This window comes from Lemur catta, chromosome 6 (assembly GCF_020740605.2).
Source record: "Lemur catta isolate mLemCat1 chromosome 6, mLemCat1.pri, whole genome shotgun sequence".
Classification (NCBI taxonomy): Eukaryota; Metazoa; Chordata; class Mammalia; order Primates; family Lemuridae; genus Lemur; species Lemur catta.
The window spans coordinates 31,439,547-31,467,508 of NC_059133.1; the positions used below are offsets into that span (position 1 = coordinate 31,439,547).

The 27,962-nt window shown below is 32.5% G+C and overlaps 1 protein-coding gene across 3 annotated transcripts in view; it reads right to left on the reverse strand.

The window, feature by feature from the left end:
* LRRIQ1 (leucine rich repeats and IQ motif containing 1) overlaps window positions 1-27,962 on the reverse strand; it is a 175,616-nt gene that overhangs the window by 114,415 nt on the left and 33,239 nt on the right. For all 3 annotated transcript variants that reach the window (XM_045553288.1, XM_045553289.1, XM_045553291.1), the window contains exons 11-14: window positions 15,084-15,277; window positions 14,420-14,547; window positions 9,183-9,256; window positions 6,365-6,458 (exon numbers count right to left, since the gene is read on the reverse strand). In XM_045553288.1, coding sequence (XP_045409244.1) covers window positions 6,365-6,458; window positions 9,183-9,256; window positions 14,420-14,547; window positions 15,084-15,277 — 490 coding nt within the window. The remainder of the gene's footprint in view (window positions 1-6,364; window positions 6,459-9,182; window positions 9,257-14,419; window positions 14,548-15,083; window positions 15,278-27,962) is intronic.

The window sequence follows — 27,962 nt, forward strand, 5'->3', positions numbered from 1 at the left end:
AAGTGACTGATAGGCTTTCCCCAGGAAATAAACGGAGAGACCTATCTCTGAGTAAATAGAATGCTAACTTGCTAAGGCAAAAAAAAAGCGAGAGGGAAGCTATGAGTTTATTATAAATTGGATATGAGGCAAGAAAAGCCATCTAGACTTTCAGGAAGCCAGGGATTTTGTGTCCTAAAGATAGCCTGGGAGCTATTTAGTATGTTAAAAGATAATACCTAGCAGAGAAAATGAGTGGGGAAGAGTGTATTCTCCAGGAGTCCAACTGAGGTATTTTTAATTGCCTCCCTGAAATCACACTTCAACCAGTAAAACAATGGAAACTGTCCTAAAATAACTCCTGCCCTGAGGCAATGACCAGTTTTCTCTGACTGAAATAAGAAGTGCCTTGGGACAATGCCAGAAATACATTCAAAACTAAATACGTAATCTCCCATTTTTATAACTATAGAATCCCCACTACCCAAAGAGTTTATTTCAGAACATGTAATTCTTACTGCTTTCTTCTCTAGAAGTAAAACTCTTAAAAAGCAATAGGAAACCATGGGGAAAAAATAGCATATATTTAGCATGAATGGAAAAACATAAATGTTTCAAATTTAATAAAATTTTCTTATGCTATAAAAATAAATAGTATATAAATAACCTATTCATATTTTTAACTTTAATATTAATAGAAAAGATTAATATTGATTAAAAACTGTGTAAATACCAAGAGTGAAAATAATATCAAGGGAAGAAACTTTACAAAAATTTTTTAAGAGAAAATAGATCCAAAGTTAAGAAGAGGTACACTAGCTATTACTATCAGGAGACAATAGCCCACACAAGATTAAAGAGTCCTTTTAACATACTATCCAAGTATATAAGAAAATGAACGATGTTATTTAATGTTTCCATCTCTGGAAAATTCTATAATTTAGATTTTTCTGTAAATAATTTTTAGATATTTTCACATTAAAAATAACTGCATGAAGACATGTCATATCTATTGTATGTTAATTAAATTTTGCACCTCAATTTCTTTATGTTAACCAAACACAGGAATTGAAAGAATATATATACGCACACACACACATACGTACATGTGTACATGGTATTACATATATACCCAGCTCTATTCTAGAAGAATCTGTACAATAATTTGGAGCCACTCTACTACTTAATTTTAGCCCTTTATAATGCCTAGACTAATAACTTTTAACTTGGTCACCTGTTCCCTAGTCTCTATCATTTTGCTGCTTAAAAATATCCCAAAATATTAATACCATTTTATTTTTCATACAACTATTCAAAATTTCTCTATACCTCATTAAAAACAATAGCTAACATTTTTGATTATGTCAGGTGAGAGACACTGCTACAAAATACTTTCATGTGGCAGCACATTTTTTCTTCACAGAGACTGTTGGTGTTCTCTGACATTCTTATTCTTTACATTTCCTGGCCTCTCTTACAGTTAGTTTGGCCATATGCCTAGTTACAGGCAACAGAATGTGAGTGAAGTAGTCACTGCCACCTTTGAGGGCAGAACAGTTAAATATGTCAGTTGTGCCTTCCCTTTAGTCTCTTTCACTCTCTTCCACCACAATCAACTAGTTTGCAAAAGCCAGGTGACATTGAAGTCATATAACCACAGGACTGTCTACAAAATGGAAACAGCCTAAGTTTTTGAGTACACCTAGATTATAGGCTGAACTCATATCAGATGTCATGTAAAAAAGAAATAAACTCCTATGGTACTGAACCACATAGACTTCTGGGTTCTTTGTTATGCAGCATAACCTATATTACCCTGTGAGGTAGGTACTATTATTATACCCATTTAATAGAGGAAAGAACTGAGACAGCAAGGTTAAGTAACCTGTACAAGGGCAAACAGCTAGTAAGTGGTGAAACAAGATGTGCACCTAAGTAGTTTATCCCAAGGCCTACACATATGTGCAGCATGCTATAGTCCCCTTCCATGATCACAGGATAAAGAATAACTTCTTTATTCTAGTATACCAAGGTACTTTACAATTTGGCAGTAAGGCATCACATGAAACAGTAGAGCAGAGTGTTTAAATTCAAGGCTTTGGAACACAAATCACATCCCTGCCACTTATTCACACCGTAACTGAGCAAATAACAAGGTATTCAAGCTTTAGTAAACACCTCTTTAAAATCAGAATGACAATTTACAGAATCCATCTCATAGGGTTGATGTGAAGCAAAGTAATATGTCTAGAGTACTCTGTCTATGGTCTGGTACACTGTAAGTGTAAGTACTTGATTTCTTATCTCTTTCTAATGGTATTTCACAGCATACCCATTTTATACCTGAATAGACTGGCTTTCTAATAGGGCCTAACTATTCACATTCCCTTTCACATTCCCTCCTTTTCTTGGATATTTCCTCCACCAGAAGTACTTCTTGTTTCCTTTTATTATTTTAAAACTCAACAAATTTTTGAGGTTTAACTAAAAGTTTGCCCTTTAGCTAAGGCATTTTCTCCCAAATTGAGGTGTTTTTTATAAATTTCTAAAGCATATCTGTTGCCTATGATAATAATTGACACTTATATTTTATTAGGTACTAAAATCTAAGAGTTAAAAGCACAGACTCTGGAGCCAGACTACATAAGTTTGATTTCCTGACTCTTCCACTTGCTAACTATGTACACTTGGAAAAGTTATTTAGCCTTTTTGTGACCCAGTTTCCTCAACTACAACATGAAGATACTAGGTTACATAAATATTCCATTAGGTATATTGTGATGATTAAATGAAAACAGTGTTGGGCACAAAGTAAATGCTATTTTAGTGTCTGTGATCATCATTTTTCATGGTTATCATTTCTCTGCATACATTTTATATCCCTAACATCATCAAAAAAATGTCTTGAAATTATGAGTTACATTGAAATTTCATTTATAATGTTCAACATGTTAGAACACTAACTGCATACGGTAGGAGTCCACTAAATATTTAGTGATTGAATAAAAATATATTTATAGTTTGGTTAACATAGTAATGGAAAATAGTAGATTTTTTGTGTGCTTACTGTATTCTAGGAATTTTTCTAAAAATTGTACTATACCTTTCAATTATCAAAACCACCTCATGAGATTATTATCCTCATTTTACCACTAAGAATTCAGAGACATAAGAAAGTTAAGTTACTTGTTCAGGATCACCCAGTATGAGGCAGGGGTAAGATGTCTTTGTTTAAAAACACAGTAGTTTCCAAACTTTAGTATGTATCAGAGTCACCCAAAGGGCTTTTTAAAACACAGGGATAACTTAGCACTATTCTCAAGTTTCCAATTGAGCAGGTCTGGATGGTGTCCAAGACATTGTATTTCTAACAGGTTTTCAGGTGGTGATGAATGATGCTGGTCAGGGGATACACCTTTGAGAACCAGTGCACTAGGTTATAATCTTTCCTCTATGATACACAACTTAAAGTATACTGGGAAAAGATATTTCTAAACTGGAAGTTGACAAATTGTGTTCCAGGTCAAACGGAAACATGCAAGGTTTTCCTAGGAAACAAAGCTTAATATTAGAAACTTATATGGAAACTGAGCTTTAAAGAAAAATGAAAGAAAAACAGACTTTCTGGGCAAAGATAATAACGCTTCCATGATGCACAAGTTAACAATAAGTAGTAAATTACAGAGGTGTTTGACTTTGTGTAAAAGTGCTGCTATCTTCTTAACCAAAGACAAATTAACCAACCCAGGAAACCAACTAATCTGGAAAGACAGTGTGACAGGTTTGCAGTAGCTAGCCTCAGACAATAGACACTACTCCCCAGACTCTTTTAGCTAGTTCTACAGGTGGATTAAGTCAGATATAGGAATTTTAAACATAACCAGACATTGAATTATCCTGTATGATATCTCATGCTCCTCCAAAGTCATGAGATCCAGGGTCTGAATCTGGATATGTCCACACATTGCTGGGAAACCAAATCAGGGCAAAGAGTCAACTGCTTCTGCCCTAGGATCAAATGTCATGACAAATATTTTTTCAATTATTTATTCCTCTCTGCCTACATTTTGTCTATACATGTTGTATTTTCACTGCAAGAACAAATTGACAGGATTCACTGACTTGATCCCAACTCTGAGGATCCAGAAATATATTTTTCTACCTGGATTCTAGTAAATGTTTGCCTTTCCATACACTTAGCATGTTTGTGTTGCCAAACCCATTTTGCTAAATTATAGCCTTATCTATTCTTGGCTTGTTCTGCCTTGATGTACCCATGAAATGACATAATAAAAATGTCAAATGCATAATTCATCATGGTAAACCATGTACAAATCCATGTTTCTGAGCATAAAAAGAGAAGACTGTAAGCCAGAATCATCAATACTAGAAAATTCCAAAGTTGACATGTGCAGATTGTTTTAGTACTCTGGGATGTAATTCATTTAAACTTGGGCCAATGAGTAACGATCTGAGGATGTGTGAGAAAAATTTATCTAATGCCAAAGAAAAGAACCATAGGAAAGCTAAAGGCAGAACAATTACAGAAATTCACACAGGGAATTAGTTCCCACTAGCCAAATTTTAAAGGCTACATATACTAGACATCCAGCAGAATATCCAGAAAGTTGGCATGATAGCAGTGGAGCTAAATTAGCCCTTGCCAAAAAATTCCTTTCGGACTGTCCTAAAAGAACTTAAAAACAAGCTTTGAAAGTATCTCACTAGTTCCAAGTAACTTAGCTGTTTCACTCCAGGAACAAAATAGATGCCTTTTAAAGCAATACAACAAAATTAAGTATCAACAATATCAAATTTAAGATATCCCGAATACAACCAAAATTGACCAGGCATGCTAAGAAGCAGAGAAATATGATCCAGAATCAGAGAAAATAAACAATAAAAATAGACCCCAAAATGATAGAGATGATGAAAATAACAGAAAAGGACATTGGATTAAAACAGCTATTAATATTATAAATTTTTTTTATGTTCAAGAAGGTTCTAGTAAAGATGAGTATGATTAGGAGAGAAATCATAAATGTTAAAGACACAATGGAAAAGACATAAATGAAATTTCTATAGAGGAAAAATGTATCTGTAATCCAAAATGAAAAAAAAAATGCTCTAGATGAGATTGACAGCAGAGTAGATATTTAGGAAGAAAATATCAGAGAACTTCTTCAAGACATGACAATAAAGACTATTCAGAGTGAAACACAGAAAGAAAAAAAAGAAACATAAGTGAAACAATAGAGCAACAGAAACTTGTGGGATAAAGTCTAATCTTGTTGAAATTGGAGTCATAGTAGGACAGAATAGGTAGTAAATAAGCAGAAAACATAACTGGAAAAATAATGGCCGAATTTTGTGAAAACTTTAAATCTATAGTTCCAAGAGGTTCAAAAAACCCTAAGCTGAATAAACCTAAATAAAACCACAGCAAAGTACATCATAATCCAATTGCTTAAAATCAATGTTAAAGAGAAAATCTTAAAATCATTCACAGACACAAGAAGATAAGAATGTCAGCAGACTTCTCATCAGAAATGATGAAAACCATAAGATAGTGGATAGATGATTTATAAAGTACTGGGAGAGAGAAGTAATTGCACAGAGACACAACTTAATTTTTTTAAGGTGATAAAAATGTTCAATATCTTGATGGATATATATCTTGATGGATATCTTCAATATCTATTTGTGGTGGGATTTACAAATTATTCATATTCATAAACAAAAATTATTAAATTTATCATATGTAAGTTATCACAAAATAGCTGATTAAAAAAGATGCTGGTCAATTTTGGGGAAATGGTGTTAGTATATTATGAGAGTTTTAAATGAGAGAACCTTTCTCCTAAAAAGAAAATTTACTAAAAAATTATAGAATATTTTTCTTGGTTTAGGTACTGCAGTACTAAAGAGAGGCCTGAATTCATACATGCTTGTAATACAAACTGTTTAACAGATACCTACCTTCCTTTTTTAAGAAAATAAAACAAAGCCAAATTATTGCCAGAAAGGTAATAATTTAAGTAGCAAGCTATGTGATTTAGATGACTCACAAAAAATAAATCTCAATAAATGTATTTTCTATAAATGCAAAACCCAGGTTAATATCACACTAAACTTGTCATATAATCAATGGTTTGCATGACAATTATAATTTCAAATTTGTGTTAGTTCAACATGTGCAAGAAAATTATTTTAGGCTGAAGATATTTTTAAAATTAATTTTATAAAACCTTTTTATTTTTGAATAAACTTAAAATTTGTATTAACTTTTCCCCAGTAATTATTATTCATAGAACAATTTTGATCAAATTGTGTTTTCTGCAACTATAATAAAGGATGCTCATGGGGTCCCACAATGCTTCTTTACCTCCAGTTTATTTCTTGAAGAAGTGGGTTTCCAGTGAGAGACAATTCACGGAGAGAATAGCATGCGTTGAACCATACTTTGACACTTGTAAGATCTACAGAAAATAAACAAAATCATTTTGAAAGGTATCACAGATACAGAAAAAGTATCATAAATCAATGGCAATTTTATTTGTTGGTTAGCTATTAAAGAAAAGCAGTATTTTTATTTTTCTGTGTAATAATATATACTTTTAAAGGAAGACCATATTTAGTTAAAAATATGGATTAACTGTCAGAATATGTTTCTACCATTGAGCAGCTGTGTGAACTAGTGCAAATCTGTTTTCAACTCAGGTTCATACCTATCTCATAGGGTGGGGATTAAATGAGATAATGTGTGCAAAGGGCTTAGTATAGCTTGTGCCAGACAGTAAACAAAAGATCTGAAGAAGTGAAATTTAAAGTAATAGGATAGGTGCTAAAATTGAACATATACCTGAATAGAATTACATGGACCTTTTGAACTTTCAAAAGTAAATATTAAAAATAATTGATCTCAAGGAGACAGAGGGTAGAATGATGGTTACCAGATGCTGGGAAGGGTAGTGGGGAGCGGGGATAAAGTGGGCATGGTTAATGGTGCAAAAATATAGTTAGATAGTTAGAATGAACAATATTTGATAGCACAACAAAGTGACTATAATCAATAGTAAGTTCAGGTATACTTTAAAATAACTAAAACAGTGGAATTGGAATGTTCCTAACACAAAGGAATGATAAATGCCTGAGGTGATGGATGCCCCAATTACCCTGAAGTGATTAATTCACATTGTATGTCTGCATCAAAACATCGTATGTACCCTATAAAGATATACAACTATTATGTACCCAAAATAAGTAAAAATGAAAAAAAATTGCAGAGAGATGTAGAGTACATTACAGAGAAATTTATATTGAATTAGTTTCCCACTGAAAATAACCATAAAACTAGACTACAAAAGCACATATCGGTAGTACTCTGAGAAAAAGGAAACACATAATGTGAGCTTGCAATCAGTTTACAATTGCAGTGATTTTCTGTCTACAGGCATGTTACCACCTCTGAGCAGGAAAGTGGAACCCAAGCAAAGAGGTTGTTTTGCTGAGCTTGAAGAGGCAAAGATTAGAACTGAGGCTGGAATCTGCGGGGAAAAGCACAGAGAAGAAGCTGGGATATGTGTATGTTGGGTAAGAGGTGGGGAGAAGTCTGTATGAGGATCTACCACAGGTCTTTGGAAAAGTGCTATGTGTTACATAGGTAGGACAAGACTCTGCAAAACCTAGCAGGGATCACCTGTTCATCTAAATAAATATATCATTCAGAAAATTAATATGTCAAATGATGGCCTGGACAAAATGTTTACAAAACATATATCTGACAAAGAATTACCACCCAGAATATATTAAAATTTTCTATAAATCAGTAAGATAAAGGAAAATAACTTTTTTTTTTTTTTGAAACAGGGTCTCGCTCTGTTGCCCTGGATAGAGTGCAGTGGCGACATCATAGCTCAATGCAACCTCCAACTCCTGGGCTAGTGAGATCCTCTGGTCTCAACCTCTCAAGTGTTTGTTACTGCAGGTGTGAGCCACCACACTCAGCTAAGAAAATAACTACACTTTTTAAATGGTGAAACACTTGAAAAGACACAACAAAAGAAGATAGGAGAATCACCAATAAACACTTATAAAAAGGTTCAACATCTTTACATAAGGGCAATGCAAAAAATAACCCCAATGTACTAACAATGAAATGCTAAACACTCTCTAGAATGTAGCAGTTGGAACTCTCCTACACTCCTGGTGGGGGTGTAAAGTGCTACAACTACTTTGGAAAATAGTTTGCCAGTTTCTTTTGAAGTTAAACGTACACCTACCCCATTATACAGCATTATACTCTTACACATTTGTCCAAGAGAACTGAAAATCTAAGTCCACAAAAAAATTTGTACAAGAATTTCTGTAAGAACTTTACATTCATAGTAGACTTAAACTGCAAACAATCAAAATACTTTCAACAGGGAAACTGATACACAAATTATGATATACTCATACAATGGTTTATACTTCAGCAAAAAAAAAGAACTGATTTAAATAATATGCTTAAATGTCACATGAATACTGAACAAAGAAAGCTGGAGGCAAAAAAGAACATACTGCTTGATCTCTTTATTATAAAGACAAAATTAATCAATGGTGACAAATTCAGACTGTAGTTGCCTCTAGGAGTGGACTTACTAGGAATGGGAATTGGGAAATTTTAAGGGGAGGGGGGAATTAGTCAATTTATTTCATGATTCTTTAATAAATTTTATTATTATTATTATTTTATTTTATTTCATGGGAACTTGCTATATTGCCCAGGTTGGTCTTGAACTCCTGGGCTCAAGTGATCCTCCTCCTTTGGCCTCCAAAGTAGCTGGGATTATAAGGATGTGCCACTGCACTTTTCTCTAATAAACTTTTAATGGGTGACTATCCCTGTTAGGAATAAACAAGTTAGACAAGTTTGTTTACTCATCTTCATTAGTCTATTTATTTCATATATAAAAGATATATGATTTTTAAATAAAAATATAATTGTGACTTTGCCTAGGTCTACTATAAAGATATGGGGGTAATATGATTTTAAAAGTAGAAAGAAAATTCTAATTGAATTATTTAAGCATGCTTTATTATACAGATTTAGTATTTGTACATACCCTTAACATATGTATTCAGAACAACTCTTTACCATATTTGGAACAGAAACTCAAAAGCCCGTTATTTAAAAAAATTTTATATTATTCTAAACTTACCAGAAAGACAATTGTTGCTGACATCTAATTTTTCCAGAGTAACAAAATGAAAAAGTGGTACAATTTTTGTCAAGCTGAAAACAAAAACAGAATTCATAAAAATTCCAAAATGTAATATCCTTAATATTATTATTATTACTATGTAACAATGTATTTATATAATACATTCATATAACTGTATAAAATTGCATATATAATTATAATTATACAATACAATTATAACATCTATTAACAGTGCTTATTAAAAATGGAGTAGTTACAAGATTCTGAGTATTTATAATGGAACATTTCTAGTCATTTTTTTTCTGTTTTTATTTTAGCTACCATCCCAGGGAAATGCATCTAGTCATTTTTAAAAAGAAATTATCATGGAATTGCCAATTTCAATCACAAATATCATGGACTTTGATATGTATTTGCTAATCAAATAATATACCTTTACTGTTCTTATTATTATTTTTGCCTTTGTATAAACCCAAATTGACAGAGAATTTATATTATCTATTTTTTTAATCCCTGACAGAAAGAACCTAAACCTTTAAGGTACAAACAGAAAAATTCACTTATTTTCATTTTTCAGTGGAATAACTGATGAGTCACTAGTTTTGTTCTTTAATTTAAAAAATCCTTGTTTACTACATTGAAAGTATTGTAAGTACTATAAGTATCCAAAAATTACACTGGGCTTAATTTTAAATTGGAAATATGCTCAAGATATTAAAAAATGAGTCCAAGAATCATAATCATGTACAATGTTTTAATCTATATAGTGGACTTAAATTTAATAAAATATACTGATATTTAAAATTGATATTCTTTTAATTATGTATATGAAAAATCTAATAGCAATAAACATGTCTATTTGTTAAATAAAAAGTTTTTATTATTTTCTACATTATAATTGTCACTAATAACCCATATTCAAGCAAAAACATAAGTGATATTCAAAATTTACATATCATTCAAAACAAAAACTAAGAAGGGAAAATTAACTCTAGTTTGATTTGTATTTCCAACTAAGACAAGTCTACACTACACTTGCTCTGTAACATAACATCACATTGTCATAGTTATTTGGAAATTAAAATTAAACCAACTTATTTAAATCTTTAAATAAGACAAAAACTCCTTTGCATAAAATATATTCTCATCACTACTTAAAAGGACTTTTGAATTAATCCCCCCTATAAGTGTTGGAATTCCAAGACTGCTCAAAATATGCTTTGGCTAAAGGAGTGTCTCTGGTTCGAAAAAAACAAACAAAAAAAGGTATGCATTGATTTCTACTTCTTTTTCTTTCTTGCTTTTTATTCTATCCCTCCATTTCTATTTCTGTGAACTCCCTGACGTGATTTTAAAAAAAAAAGAAAGAAAAGAAAGGGAAAAAAAACTATTATTTTAAGGTTAGAAGCTTGCAGAGTAATACTATGACTGGAAGACTCATAGGATCTGGTACAAGACTAACCCTTGTATTGACCTTGACTCCTCTCTTGTACTATCCTGTTCTGCATTAGCAGACAGAAAGAAGATACTATTGATTAAAACATAGACTAAATAATGAGGTCAGGAGAAGATCTCTCTAAATGTTGCCAATCCTAAGTACAATACTACTATTCGTATACAATACCACTTTTAAAAAACAGTTTCTAGGGGGAAAATGATTCAAGGTGATAAAATAATAAGGGAGAAAAATTTTGGCCATTACATTTATAGATACACTTCATTATTTGTAAATACACTCCATAATGACAAAATTTACTGATACGTCATGAGGATATTGAAGAAAAAGAAGGAAGAAGAGGGGAAGAGAAGTGGGAAGGGAAGAAGGAAAAAAGGGAGGAGGGAGGCACGGAGGGATGGAGGAAGAAAGGAACTTAAAACTTTGTCTATACATAATTAGTGGGTTTAAATCTTAATCGTATGACATTTCCTACTAAGTATGTACTAGATCATTATTGCAAGTAATAAATTTTAATTCTTCAAGTAAAAATGTAATTCTAATGTTATTAACAAGAAAATTCTTTTTAATATATTTCTATTACTAAATCTTTGTCCTACTGAAAGTATTTTGAAAGAGTAATAGCTAATGACATATTATATCTTTCAGAATACAATTTTTCTTTTTTTCCTGAATATCTTATGTTTTCAGCCAATAAATTATAGGTAACATATAGGTTATATGAAGTCCTCAAATGAAAATACCAAATAAGGTAAAAAAAAATCAATAAAAATCCTCTTTACAAAAATTAATCTAAGGGCCAGACTTGGTGGCTCACGCCTGTAATCGATTCTAGCACTCTGGGAGGCTGAGGCGGAAGGATTGTTTGAGCTCAGGAGTTTGAGACCAGCCTGAGCAAGAGTGAGAGCCTGTCTCTACTAAAAATAGAAAGAAATTAGCTGGACAACTAAAAATATATAGAAAAAATTAGCTGGGCATGGTGGCGCCTGCCTGTAGTCTCAACTACTCGGGAGCTGAGGCAGAATGAGGTTGCTGTGTGCTAGGCTGATGCCACGGCACTCTAGCCCAGGCAACAGAGTGAGACTTGGTCTCAAAAAAATAATAATAATAATAATAATAATCCAAGTAAAGAAATACCTGCTTTGATCAAATATTTTTATAATATTGAAATTTTACCTCTGCAGATAACCATGATTTTAAAATCATGTTTTTTTTCTTTTATGAGATTTTAATCAAGAAAACTGGCTACTCATTCAACTTTATGACTATTCACTAGGATTGTCGAAACCTAATAGTAGAATTCTTCTTTTAAACCTCTACAACTTTTCCTTTTAGTGACATTCTATGTATATTTTTTCCAAGAAAATTCAAACCAGAGAGACAAAGGACATTAGTGAAAACCTAATACCATTTGACCTTGTCACATTGGCCTTGGGCATTAAAAAGATATAAATTTCAAAGACGACAAAAAGCAAAAGATTTGTACAATGAGCAGCCAATGGGTAATAGTTTCCACTTTCTGCTCCTACTTAGAGTCTCACTGGAAGTAGAAAAGCTTATAAAGCCAGAGAGTCTTCTAGTTAGAACTCCGTTGAGTCAAACTTAAAACAGTCACATGTCCTAATGAAAATTTAAAACAGAAGTCAGGATGAAACAAGTATTTCAAACAATTATGTACTAAGTATCATTCTTTACATGTATTCCATTTGTTGGAAAAAAGCATATGGACACATAATTTCTTCCTTATGATAAAAATATTTATCAAAAATTAAAAGAAAAATACATAATTTAAAAGCCACACCACCCCCAAGTCCAAATATCATATTTATAAAATTCTCACTTTGCAAAATGTATTCACATGCATTTTCTTCTTGGATATTCATTAAAATCTCATAAAATAGGTAAGATGGGTATTATTACCCCTTTGACATGTAAGAAAAAACTTAGGCTCAGATAGTAAAAGAGAGTTGCTCAATGTCAATTGACTGATAAGTTGTAGATTCAAAATTCAAACCCAGATCTGCTGACTCTAAGCTTTATCAAATGTGATGTGGTTCTGAAAAAGTAAACGCACAGAAAGCACAATGTAAGATGGATGATTTTCCAGTTGACGTTAAGCTTGTTGTGAAAAGTCCTAAGGTTGAAGATGATTTTTACACTGTGACATTAGGAAATCATTTTACTATTCTATATGTCCATTTCCATCAATCACATTTCCCTGGTGCCCTAAGGCCTCCCTTCATCCTCAGAAATGGTAGAAGGTTATGTGTACAAAGAGCTTTAAAAGACCCAGAAAGAATATATTACAATATAAGTGACAGCATTAAAAAAGTGATAGTATTATTAAAACATTTAAAATAGCATATATTATATAATTCTACTTTTTTGTAAGGATAAACATAAAAGATTAAGTTGTTTATGCTTAAGAGTTCTTGGAGGGTAAGGACATACATCACTCATTTTTATGTCCCGCCCCAAATAGCTAGCCCTACTTCAATATTCAAATGTTAGTGAGGTAAACAAAATTATAAATAGGGATCATTTGGATTAATTATATCAATTATCATTTTATCAATGCTACAAATATTGTAATATTCTAATTTATGTGCTTTGAGACCCACTTCTATAAAATATGTTAGATGTGTAAATTCCTAAGTGACTTATTGCATATGTCCAAAGCATAGCTAAGTATTTCATTTTGAAATTATATTTACTACCTGGAAAAGATCCAATGGGTTTTTGAAAAGCCCAAATTACTTATACGCTATTAGTTGATGGAGCAGGCTCCAGAAACAAATATCCTTTTAAACTTAAATCAACTTTCATATTAATATTTTAGATCTGATTAAAACAATTTGAGGGACTTTTGAATATAGCTTCAGTTTTCAGTTCTCAATGTTTGATAGGTAGAAGTAAAATAATTTAGTACCCACACGCTCAAAGGATAAGCACTATTGTGGCAGAGATTCAGAAATCATTTTATAGTTTTAGGGAAAAATAGGTTATATATAAAAATTAGGTTATCCTTGTTCACTTGTTTTGTGAGCACTGGATAATTCAAAGAAGCATTTTCTTATTAAAAGCAATTCCTTTCCCCCATTCCATGTGCCTTTGATGAACAAATTAATCATATTAGAGTGAATAGGTCTCAATGAAACATTAAGCGGAGGAGAAATACACATATTGTGCCCCTGTTTTGGTTTTAGACAGTTATTCTCAGTAAAGATCCAGATGTTTGGTGGTCTCAAATACATCTTCTGAGGCAGGTACCCATTTCGATTTAATGTTAAGGTATTTTTTTTAAGTGTTACTTTATATCCTTAGGGAAATCAAATTTAAATCCATCTTAACAGTTACCAAAAAAATGCAAGTTGAAAGTAGATTAAAAATCATTCTTCCAGGACTTAATAGGTACCACTTGACAGAATGAGACATCCTTCTGAATTAAATTAACTACCTCCTGTATTTTCCAAGGACTATATTCTTTACAAATACAAACAAATCTGCCCTGAGAGGTTTCTACCAGTGCATTTTTGAGAAGAAATAAAATACAGAGGGTAATCAACAATTAAAATTCTACTAAAATTCTAGGATATGCCAATAATTGACTTTAGCTTTTTAAATTCTAAAAAGTTATCTCTATAATTTGTGCACTAATTTATTTTGATGCACTCCCATTGAATTCCTGGAGAAATCCAACTTTTATCTTTGTTTATGAACATCATGCATTTATTTAAGCAATCATTCACTGCATTTATTAAGTAAAGTATATTTTTACCTGTTTTGAGAGAGAGTAAGATTTTGTAGTAAAGGCAGCCAATATGAAGAGAATGCTCCCACAGTTGAAATGCTGTTATCATCCAAGTGCAATTCTCTTAGCAGAACATGATTCTCCAAGGATGGAAGCTATATTTAAATTTGGCTCATTACTTTATATTAAGCAAAATATTTTATCATTTAAGTAAATTTAAAAATATAAAAACCTATCAAAACTAACAACAGATAGATTCTTGCAAACTACATATCATAAACCAAAGTTTAATAAAACTTTTCATATGAATAAAACTTCTATTAATTAACTTTATAATTTTTAATATTCTTCATAAAAGGCATTTCATGATGAAATATAATTAGAATTTCATGATAGATAAATTTGGCCCCATTTATATACTGAAGCAAGTTATAATTTATCATATTTTAATATTATAAAAAACTAATGTTGAATTAGATTTATTTATAAATTATTATAGCTGTGTTGAATATTTCTTAATAGAGGAAAGTATGAAAGAATTCAAAAATAAGCTAAAAATGAAATGCAGCTGATTAGTAAAAATGAACAAGGAAAAGTTATTCAAAATTGCTTTTTAAGTATGTGCTTGATATTTCTATCAAAAGAAAAATGTTGCATTAATCACAGAAATCAATTAATTGAAAGCAATTACCTCACTTAGATAATTTCCCTGTAACTTCAATATCTGAAGCAATCCACAATTTTCAATGCCCTCAATTTTAGTAAGATGATTATGAGAGCAATCCAGATATATAATGGTAGGTGTATCACAAAGACCTTTTGTACTGATTAACTGATTGTGGTCCACAATTAGTTGCTGAAGATTTTTCAAGGATTCTAAACCACCTGGAAGAAAAATTTTGTAAGATCAGTAGCATAAATTCTTCCATACTTTAAAAGGAGAGTTTTAATTTTTTTCTAAATAGTTGCACCTTAGTATTTCCCAACATCTTTAATTACAAGTGAGGACTGAGCCCAAATTCCTGGTGAAACTTACCTTGTAAAATGTGATATTATTTAAACTGGCATCTGGGAGATATATTTTAAAATGACATAATTGGATATCACTTAGAAATTGAACAAAATACTAAAAGGCATCATTGGGTAATGAATGTTTTCTTTTCAAATAAGAATGAAACAAGGGAGAGATAGAAGGACTTGTTTTTTGTTAAAAAGAACAGTTTCAACTCACTCCAGAGCCTTTGAATTTCAAATGTTTGCTAAAGACTACATATATAACATTAGAATGCTATTTTCCTACCATCAGAATAATTACCTTAGATTCCCAAATGAAGTACATAACACCATATCAGAACCAATGAAATATTAGCATATTCTTCACATATTTCAAGATTGTCATGAGTGACCTCCTTTTTGACCAGATAAACTTAAAATCGGTATGATACTATCTAAGAAATATTAGATGCGGTTTAGAAATTATATTTCAGTGGTAATGAGGAAAAAACTGAGAAGGTTGTTTAAATAAGCTAACAGGAGTTAGCATTAGAAAGAAATGCTGAGAAAATCTGTAAAACTTTCATGGATGATATTAAAGATCTAGAAAATTTTCTTTAGATTAGATATTAGACTATGTATGTTCTCTGTAGGTACTACCTCTGTTGAAATTCTACAAATTGGAAATAAATTTTAAGGTCTTGAGTAAGCACCACTAAGCAGAATATCTACAGTGAGGACTGTACACATGGGAGTCATTAAAGCTAAATCTTGGAGAAGTGCTTCAGTCTGATTATCTTGTCAAACTCCCGCATAATATTTTTTTCAATTAAATGTCAGAATAAATATGAAGTTCTTTACTTTTTTTTTTACCAAAAAGTTATTTGATAAATTAAAATAGATAGCTTTAAAAGAAGAAATATTATATATAAAAATTGGTTTCTGGAATTTATGTAATGAATTTCTCCTGTAAGAATTCAGAACATCTAACCCAAGATTTGTTCTTTTAATTATATATTGATTTACAAAAAGAAAGGGCGGAGAGTCTGCTTGTATCAAGTTGAAGAAATAAAGGGAACAATCAAGTAACATTACCAAAATCTCATAAGAAAATGTAATTCTGCATTATATTTTAAAAATTCAAATAATGTAACAAATATTTCATAAAGATTCAAGAAAAATTATAATTAGGTATCTCTAATAGTTTAGGTCAAATAAAGTAACTTAGTGTTATGAATGATGATTTCTCACACAAATATGTTTTTATACAAAAAGTAAATTTTCTTATAATGAGTAATAAATTATGCAACATAAGAGAAGCAGGAAAATGCATAGAGGACTCAAAGAAGAAAAGAGAGACTAAAATCTACATTCAGGCAGTAGTCTTATATTTTTAAGATTTATCTAGGATCAATGTGCTGGTATTTCCTTGTAATGTAAAATAGTAATTACAACTTAGAAAAAATTATTTGTTGTTATTAATAAATGAATTGTTCTTCTCTATCAGTTATTTAACCAGGTTATTAATAAAATAACAGATCAATTATATATTATAAACTTTGAGGGATTAGAAGCAGTATATTACATATTATAATAAATATACTGGCTATAATATAAAGTCTGCTGAAATAGAAAATATGCTGGAGTTTAGTATGCCTTAGGATCATATCTAATGAACATCAATTAACCCACTAAAGCAGACAGTCCAGGCAAAAGGAAACACCAATTAATACAGATTAGTAGTTGTGTAAAATGAAATGCCCTTTATCAAATATTCAAATGTCTTGCATGTTCTCAGACAAGAGAAAACATAATAAAAAAATATTCAAATGGCTTATGGAATCTACTTTTATAGGCTTAATATTTTTAAAAACTATGTACATTGCTCTTAAATTATCCAGAGCTAATCTGAGACAGAAATTTCCATTAACTCATTTGGAGTGGGGAATGCATTTGCAAAACTTTTCAAGGGTTATCCAAGAAGAGAACCAAGATGAAACATTAGGTTACACAATGATGAAAGATAAAACATTTAGCAAAGGAAGCTGAAAAAAAAAAAAAACAGGTAAAGCAGAACAATTGAGAGGAGAAAAGAGGAAAAGGCAAACAATTCTGCAATGAAGGAGGGATTAAGAAAAAAAAATAATACATAATTTACAAGTATGAGAAGCTTTTTGTTTATAATAAATTATGTACAGTCAGACACAGTTGTCAAAGGAATGAGAAGGGGTCACTCACTGTTTGGCAGTGATGAAGCAGCTGAAGACTTTTGCCAGAGATATTAAGAGTAATCAGGATGGAAACCACAGTGCAGTGGAAGTGGAGATAATAAGTGTTGACTATTTTTTAGATTTTTGATAATGGAGAGAAGATTCTTCACAGTCCTGAAAATGGCCTACAAGACCCTACGTGATCTGCTTCCCACTATCTCTGTGAACTCATCCTCTACTACTGTCCCCTTCTCTCATTTCTATGAATCTATTATATAGTGATACACAAATATAAACTAATAGATAGAGATGTTCTTTACCACACTATTTAAATGCAAAGAAGTGGAGACAAGTTAAATGTCCATCAATAAGGGAATAGTTAAATAAATTATAGTGTATCTTTAAAATGAATATGCAAAATATTCAACATGTAGCAGTACTGACATAGGAGGATGTCTATGATATATTACTATATGTAAAACCTTGGTTTTTAGCTATTGAGTAAACCTAAATCTAAATATGCACAAGAACCTGAAGCTAAATCTTCACTTCTATAATTTTATTGTATAGGATGAGGTCTAGAATAATCCACAAGCAATTATTATCAATGGTCACCCCTTCAAAATGAAAGAGAGAAGAATTAAGCAGACAGATAAAGTTTATCTGCTTATACTATATACATCTTTTATCAAAAAATTTAAATGAGAATGTACTTCTTGTGAACAAATTTTAAAAACAATGTATTTGAATAAAGAATCAGAACAAGTATTGAAGAGAACTTTGTTATTCTGTATTTAATCCTTACCACCATCAACAACAAATACGGTTTTTGAACTAAACTACTAAAAAATTTGGGAAAACATGATGTTGTACTCTGTTGCAAGGGCTTGTTATATAGCCAAAGTGGGAGAACACTGTACATACAAAGGAGGGCATATCTCTTAGAATTTAAGATGAAAATTTTTTTAAAATTCAGTAAAATGTTAAAAAAAGAGAGACTTGGTTTGGTCCCTAAAACACTGGCCTAATTACAATAGTAAGGAGGGAGATGCATTTAAGAGAAGCAAATTTTGATAATATATTTTAAAAATCAGCCTAATAAAAAAAAAGGACATCATCTAAAAAATATGCAAAACTGAGGGCTGCCAACAACCATGTGAGTGAGCTTGGAAGTAAATCTTTCAATCTCATTGAGCCTTGAGTTGATGGCAGTCCTGGTTGACAGCTATGAACCACAACCTCATGAGAGACCCTGAGCCAGAAACACCCAGCTAAGCCATTCCCAGATTTCTGACCCACAGAAAATGTGAGGTAATAAATGTTTGTTGTTTTAAATTGCTAAGTTTCAGAGTAATTTTCTTCACATCAGTATATAACTACTGCAATAAGGATTCTATTCTGAAGAAAACATAACTCAAGAAAGAATAAATTATGTTGAAAATGCTTTGGGCTATGGAAGAACATTTTCAAAAAGTTGAATATAAGAAGAGTACAAAGATATTAAAACAAAATAAGTAGGTAAACAAATGTACCAACATAACACCAGAACAGAGCTAATAAATAATTTAGAAACAACATTGTACAGAACAGAGAGCTAGAAAATTAATTGCCCCAAAGAGGAGATAACTACATTAAAGTGAGACGAAAGAAAGAAGAAGAGGAAGAAGATGATGAAGAAGCAGGAGGAGGAAGAAGGAGGTATGGATTGAATCAATTAAATAATAACAGACATGAAAGAAAGAAAGACAAACACAACCAAAATATGGATCACCTATGACTGAAGAATAGAATCAAACCAAAAACTTTTTCAAATATATAAAAAGTTAAATTTTCCAGAAATGAAAAAATAATATGTAGTTTTTGGAAAGAACATTACTTTCTAAGAAAAACTTACATGGACGTATTGACAATAAGATGTTTCTCAGTTAAGTTATTTATTAAGGACAAGAAAAAAACTGGGGGTTATCTAGGTAGAAATCACTTACGAGGAGAGAAAAATCCAGTTAGCCTCAAAGTTTACCACAGCAACACACAATACCATATATGCAATGGAGTAAAGACCACAAAGTACTAAGTAAAAGTGTGACCTAAAAATAGAATGCACAACTACATTATCATTCAGGTATAAAGGCAACTGACAGACATTTTCAAATGTGACTCAGGGGGATGGGCGGGACATGGGCAATATATATAACCTGAACTTTTGTATCCCCATAATAAGCTGAAATAAAAAAAAAAAAAAGAAAAAATTTTAATGAAATTTAAAAAAAAAAGAATTCAGGGAATATAGTATTTTGGACCATCTTCAAAAAATAAGATTTAAAAAGAGCTAATAAACTGCATAATCCAGACAAGCAAGAAATGAAATAAACAGTTGTCATAAAATACTCATTTTCATATAAATCTAATACTGCTATAGGATATTGAGTGGGTAAATATTATATATCTTAAAGTGAATAATAAAAATCATAAAGGAAAAGAAGATTGGAAATGTATAAACATGCTAATTTATGCTATTATCTTAAAGAGGAGTTAATATTGTCTAAAACAGACCAATCAAAAGCAAATGTCCTAATAAGTTTTTGAAGCAAAAAATAGACACTCTAATTGACAAAAATGGGAAGAGCAGGTGGAAGAAAGTGTAAATGTAATAATTTTATCAACTTTAATATGAAGAGGTCAATAGGTACATTCTAAAATTTTGAAATCAAACCATTTTCATATAATTTCCTGCTCACTTTAACAATGCTTTTGTGAGTTTCCAAATGATACGTCCCATCCTAGTAAATTCTCTGTAGGAAAACTGGTAGAGAATGAATGTTTCAAACCATTAATTCTCATGTACATGATTTTTTACACCACAAGATGATCTTGTAATACTTTTTTAAAAGTTCAAATTGATGTTCTACTTCAGTAATGGTAAAGTTCTGGCTGTGTCATCTCAAAAGCAGTACTAAAATGTTAAATGGTTCAATATTAGAATATAAAATATATGCCTAAAACACATCAGCTGATGCATACTCTAATAATCACAAGTATTATTAAATTTTCTTAATATTTAATTAAAATTTACCTAATTATTTACTTAAACTTTCTCTAATAAAAAAATGTATCCTAAGTACATTTATTTATATGAGAAAAGTAGGCATCATTGGCTGAAATGTTACAATGTTCACTTCGAACAATGAGAACATTTATATATGAGGACATTTGGTTGACTATTTTCCTTCTGTCATTACTCAAAGAGCTTTGAATTTCTATTCTGATGTTTGCTATAAGTTTTATTTCCTTGATAGCGTTATGTGATAACTTTTCCTAATTTATTGAAATAATAGTTATAGAATATCTTATATGTTAAGAGATATAAACCAATTCTCTATATTTCTACTACAAATATAAAGACCTATTTTTCCAAAAATAGCTTTACCTTGATACAAAATTCATCAGAGACTAGTTCTACTAATTCTGTCACACTGTTATGTCATCTGGGAAGCAGAAAAATGATACAAGGCAGAACACTCTGCTTTTAAGTATCTCTTACCTAATAAATTTAACTAGAAAAATTTTTAATTGCTAACATCTAAAAATATTCACAATTTATTAAGTGAATAAAGTAAATTATAAAACAATATTACAATAGTGATTTTTAAATGCATAGAAAACAATCTAGAAAGCGCATCCATACAGGCTATATCTGGATGGTGGGATTATGGATTATTATTTTATCATTTTAAAGTGCAAGTTTTAGACAATAAGCACGTATTAATTGTGTAGCTTAAAAGTTACTGAGAAAAAAAATTACAAATTGATTTTAAGAAATTTCTGGTCAGATAAACTGATCATTGTTACCTATGATAATAACTAAAAATAGCCATTACAATTTTTTGAATATTTCCAAATGAGCTCTTAAGAAGGTGAAGAATTCTCAGCCCATAATCTAAATAAATATGATAGGCAAAGAGTGGTAAACAAAACAGTAAAGTCAGTTTTCAATGTGAGAAAATTTTTTAAACTGAGGAATATGAAGATTCTATAGCTCAGAGCTTAAGGAAATAAAAATCAAACTTCACCTAAGGTGACAAGTATACCAGACAATCCCACACAAACCTGGAACCTCAATCAGATATAACCAACCAGAAGATAGAAAGTTAAATTGCATATCTTGAATATCAATATTCAGAAGAGCGGGCAAAAAAAATCTCCCATTAAAAATAATACACACAAGCTGGCCCTACTATAGGTTTGCAGCTCAAATTCACTCAATACATGATCAGAAAACCTCCACCAGAAGTGTAGCATAAATGATTGTAGATTGTCTGTGTACCCAGCCATCCAAAAAAATCCTCACTTTCATCCCAAATTTAAGAATAATCACAAAGCTTAAATTCCAGGGAAAATAAAAAGATAATAAACAAACACACAAAATACACAATGTAATAAGCTTCATAAGTAAAAGTTAGAAGAAAACAAAATACAGCAGAAGTAGACCCAGGTGGAAATTCAAATTAAGTTAAAAACTCAATGACCTGGAGAGTTTTCAAGATGGCTGACTAGAGACATCTGGTATGCACCTCCTCCACAAAGAAGAATCAAAATAATGAGTAGATAATCACACTTCAAATGGATCATCTAAAAGAGGACACTGGAATTCAACAAAGAAGTGACAGGAAACACCAACAGCACTTGAGCACTCTTTCTGGGGGCCTGGGGACTGGCCTGCCCAGCCCATCACAGTCACTGCGAACACCAGCATGGACTACTTGAGACTTATAAGTTAGTTCTGCAACTGCTACTGACATCACCTGTGCCACACTCGCTTCCCAGGAGCCCAAGAAGCCACTCATCCAACCAACCCATTGTCTCCATTACCAGCACCAGACAGAGCAAGCTGCCTGGAGGCCCAAGAATTGGCCTGCCTGGATCCACTAACACCAGTGCCAGTGTATGTCACCAGGGTGCCCAAGGGTGGGCACACCCAGCCTGCCACTGCCACCATGGGGCCCAAGGATAGGCCCACCATGCATCCCTATACCCAGTAAAACTTGACCATAGCCTGGACTAACAACCACACCTTATGCCACTGAGGAAATCACAGACACTACAGATGATATTTACCATTGAAGGAATCACATGGAGACTATACTATTGCATGCACCCAGAATCAAAGGTAAAGTGCCCTACCCAAGCAATACCACAGATACATCTTCAGAGAAAACTCCTTTCATACACATGCAAGTTCAAAATATTGAAAGGAGTGACGATTACACCAGATGTGCAGATATTAACATAAGGACACAAGAAACATGAAAAACCAAGGAAATATAACACCTCCAAAGGAACACAATAATTCTCCAGCAACAGATCACAATCTAAAAGAAATTTATGAAATCCTGGATGAAAAGTTCAAAATAATGATATTTAAGAAGATTAATGAGACACAAGATAATACACAAAACAATATAAAAATATCACAGAAATAATTCAGTACATAAGTGAGAAATTTAGCCAAGTGATAGCATAAAAACAAAAACACACAGTAATTCTGGAACTGAAATATTCATTAAATGAAACACAAAATACATTCAAAATCTTCAACAAAAGAGTAGATCAAGCAGAAGAAAAAATGTCAAAGCTTGAAGACAGGTCTTTTGACAGACCTGCAGGCCAGATCCCATACCCCCAGGACTTAATCATGTTGCTTGGGGGCACGGAGGTGAGATTTGTGAACTAATCTGAGGAGGGGAGAGAGCCCTTGTGGGCAGAACTGAAAAGACAGTGTAGTGTGAGTCCCAGCTGCAGTGCACTCACAGAACGACCCTCCCCCAAAAGGAAGGCCACAATCTCAGCCCAGGGTAGGATCCTGGACAGGGAAACTTCCAGCCTTCTGTGCCATTTCTGGGGAACCCAGCTAGCTCGAGCTATTGCCTGCTGGCAAATGCCAGAGGAAGACCATAGAGCCGGAGAGGGGGAAGAAGAGTAAAACCTGCTCCTGACTGCCAGATTGTGGATCTCATACGGCCTCTGCCTCCACAAGCAGACTTTCTAGCTGGGAGGGGCCATCTCAGCCTCTCCCTGCTGGCTTTCCTGAGAAAGCTGGGAGCAGACCTCTGACCTCCACCAAAAGACCTCCTTACCAGCTTTTGTGGCACTTGAGGGCAGGCACACTCAACCCAACCCTGCCCAGCCTCACTCCCCCACACACCTCTGCTCTGGTAGAGAATAAGGATTCAACTGGAAATTCCAGGGCCAAACCCACTACCTGGGGCATTTGAGTGCTTCTCCTGAAGGGCAAGAGCTGGCACGGCTCCCAAAAACAACATTGCAGCTTGTTCCTTCCAGCAAGCACCACCTACTGACAAGGAGGTCAATTTGCACAGCCCTTTACAGCATTTACTGACTCAATTAAATAGGGTGTGGTTTATCCTTACTCACAAGCACTAAATCCTGTCTCAGAGATTAAACTGGACATGCCAATAAAATTCACACTATTAAGAAGACCACAGGGCTGGGGAAAGAGAAAGGATCTCAAAGACCTCAATCCTCCCTCATCAAAGAGAAACAGGGAATCTGCCCACACACATAGCTCACCACTGCTACAGCCTACAAACTAGCAACTGAGAAAACCACCACAGTAAGGATATCTATAACCAATGTATCCATCCAGACAACAGATTGCCATTAAGCACCCACAAGCAAAGGCAAAGGTTCTTAACCAATGTATGCTACAGACACTCCCTTATGAGTGAGGGGGAAAGGAATTAAAAAAGCCCCATTTAAACAACAAAAAAAAAATCTAAAAATAAAAAATGACAGCTGCCCCAGATGAGAAGGAACAAGTAAAAGAACTCAGAAGTATGAAAAATCAGAGTGAAAGGACATCCCTAGATGGGAACACCAGCTCTCTAGTAATGGATACCTACCAAAATGGAAATATTGAAATGGCAGAGAAAGAATTCCCAATATGGATTATAAGGAAGCTCAATGCAATCCAAGAGAAAATGGAAAACCAACTCAAAGAAACCAGAAAAAAAAATTCAGGAAATGAATGAAAAATTCACTAAAAACATATTAAATATCTTTTTTAATATGTCACCAAAGACATATTAAAAAACAATACAGACAGAACTTCTTGACTTTTGCAGACAAACAAGCATTGAGGGAATTTTTCAATACCAGACCTGCCATGCAAGAAATACTCAGAACCTCACCATACATGGATCAGTACAATAGACACCCACCAGAGTAAAACTACCCAAAAGCTAAGGCTCAGAGCTCATATAAAAAATAGCACAAGGGATAAAACAAAGCAATAAGGTACCACCCAACAGGATGAACAGAATAGCATCCTGCATATCAATTCTATCAATCAATGTGAATGGTCTGAATGTTCCACTTAAAAAACACAGGCATGCTGAATGGATAAAAAAATACAGCCCAAGTATCTGCTGACTCCAGGAAATACATCTAACCCACAAGGACTCATACAGACTGAAGATGAAAGGATGGAACAATAAAAAAAATTCCATGCAAATGGAAACCAAAAGAAAGGCTATGTAGCCACTCTCATATCAGATAAAATTGACTTTAAATCAAAACTAGTACAGAAAGAAAAAGATGGTCATTACATAATGGTAAAGGGAGCGATTCAACAAGAAGACATAATAATCCTAACTATTTATGCACCTAACACAGGCGCACCCAGATTCATAAAGTAAACCCTAGTAGATCTAAGCCGAGATAGAAACAGCAGCATCCTAATTGCTGGGGACTTCAACACTCCACTGATAGAAATGGACAGATCATCCAAGCAGAAAATAAATAAAGAAACACTGAACTTAAGTGGGACTCTGGAATAAATGGGCCTAAAAGACATTTATAAAACATTTTACCCCAAAGTACGGAGTATATATTCTTCTTATCAGCACATGGAAAATTCTCCAAGATTGATCATATCTTAGGCCACAAACATGTTTCAACAAATTCAAAAAAATAGAAATCATATCATGTATCTTCTCGGACCACAGTGGAATAAAACTAAAATCAACTCCAAGAGAAACATTCAATTGTACAAAAAGTACAAAGGTAATAGAAGTTAAACAACCTGCTGCTGAACAATTATTGGGTCAATAATGAAATTAAGATGGAATCAAAAGATTCTTTGAACTGAAAGACAAAGGGGACACAAGATACTCAAATCTACGGGAATCAGCAAAAGCAGTCCTAAGGGGAGAATTCTTAGCCTTAAATGCTTATGAAATAGACAGAAAGATCACAAATTAACAATCTAATGACACATCTCAAGGAACTAGAAAAGGAAGAGCAAACTGAACCCAAAGGTAGCAGAAGAAAAGAAATAACTAATGTCAGAGATACTATAAAAATATGAATTGAATGCTAAATAAAGGAAACAAATAGAAATTCTAAAACCAGAACTACAATAACTATAAGCAAAAATTTCATGGATGGATTGACCATTATATTAAGCCGAAGAACTAGGGAACTGTTTTGAGCCACAAAAATATATTCAGAGCTACATACAGAGAGACACAAATGAAATGTAAGAGTTATAAGAATATATTAATAATTATAAGAGTATCAAGGAATCATAGGATATGTGTTATCTATATAAAATATGTATTATATCCTATATATTATCATATATAATAATTATATCCATTAATATATTAAACCCTTTAATTTAAGAGGCACAATGAACTCTAACAGAGTGAATATTAAGGTAACCACAAATAATAACTTCAGAGTAAAGTGATAAAAACAATGGACAAAGAAAAAAATCTCAAAAAGAGGAAAAGAAATTGTCTTCTAAGGATCAAGCTAAGCCAGGAAACCTAGAATACAATGGAAAATATTTACAATGCAGATATTGCTATCCAAATGGTAAGTCTATATCTCAAATATTTTTACACGTGTCTATGTGTGTGTGTGTTCATTGGTGAGTGTATGCATGTATGTATTAAACATATACTTAACCAAATAAAATCTGAAAGAAGTCATCCCCAATAGATCTGCATTGAAAAAAATACTAATGCATATTCTTTTTTATTGAGACAGGGTCTTGCTTTGTTGCCCAGGCTAGAGAGGAGTGGCCCAATCATAGCTCGCTGCAGTCTTGAACTCCTGGGCTTAAGTGATCCTTCTACATCAGCCTCCTGAGTAGCTAGGGCTACAGCTGTGCATCACCAGGCACGGCTAATTAAAAAAATTTAATTAGCATGTCTGGTGATGGGGGAGGTGGGGTTTCACTATGTTGGGGTGGGGTTTCACTATGTTGCTCAGGCTGGTCTCATACTTTTAACTGCAAGCAAGCCTCCTACCTCAACCTCCTTTTCAAAGTGTTGGCATTACAGGTGTGAACCACCATGCCCAGCTTACTAATGCATATTCTTTGGGCAGAAGGAACATTGTAGATAAAAGGTGGAATAAAGAGTAATGGAAAGTTTATCTTATATTTCTACATAGTAGTACTACAATATGTATGGTACTATAAACATAGTATTATTAATACTATACTACTATTGATATAATATCTATGGTAAACAAAAAGAATCGTAAAATAATATATAACTGGTAATACAATAGGAAAAATGAAATAATTTAAAACCTCAATCAAACCAAAAGAGGGCAAGAAAAGAAAAAAATAAACAGAACAGGAAGAATAAAGTCAAATAGTAAAATACTAGATTTAAACTCAAATATATCAATGATTACTCTAAATTATTGATCATACCAAATTAATTACTAGAGACTAAAGGCTACAAATCAAAGCTAGAATTTGTAAGTCAACCTAGGTAAAACAATGAAAAAAACAACAAATTTTCATGTTACATAAAAGACACAAACCAAAAACAACTTGTAGAAATATTGTAATTAAAAGGATAGAAAAAGATATATCTTGTGGACACTAAACCAGTGGTTCTCAAAGTGAAGTCCAGAGACTCCGCCCACCCCCCCACCACAAGAAATGCTTTTAAAGTTTCCATAAGGTCAAAACTATTTTCATAATCATTCTAAGATGCTATTTGCCTTTTTTGCTCTCATTTGCTCAACAGAGTATAGTGGAGTTTTCCAGAGGCTACATGACTTGTGATATTGTAGCAAATTGAATGCAGAGTCTAATATGAGAACCCAGCTGTCCTGTGTTAAGCCAGACATTAAAGAGATTTAAAAATATGTGCAACAATGCCCCTCTTCTCACTATAGCTTTTTGTTTAGAAAATATAGTTAATATTTATAAAATTTGTATGAGTGCAAATACTTTATTACTTGAAGTTTTAAACGAATTAATAAATGAAAACTTAAAATTTTTGTTTTTTATTCTGATACTGTCAATATTGATAGCTGTACAG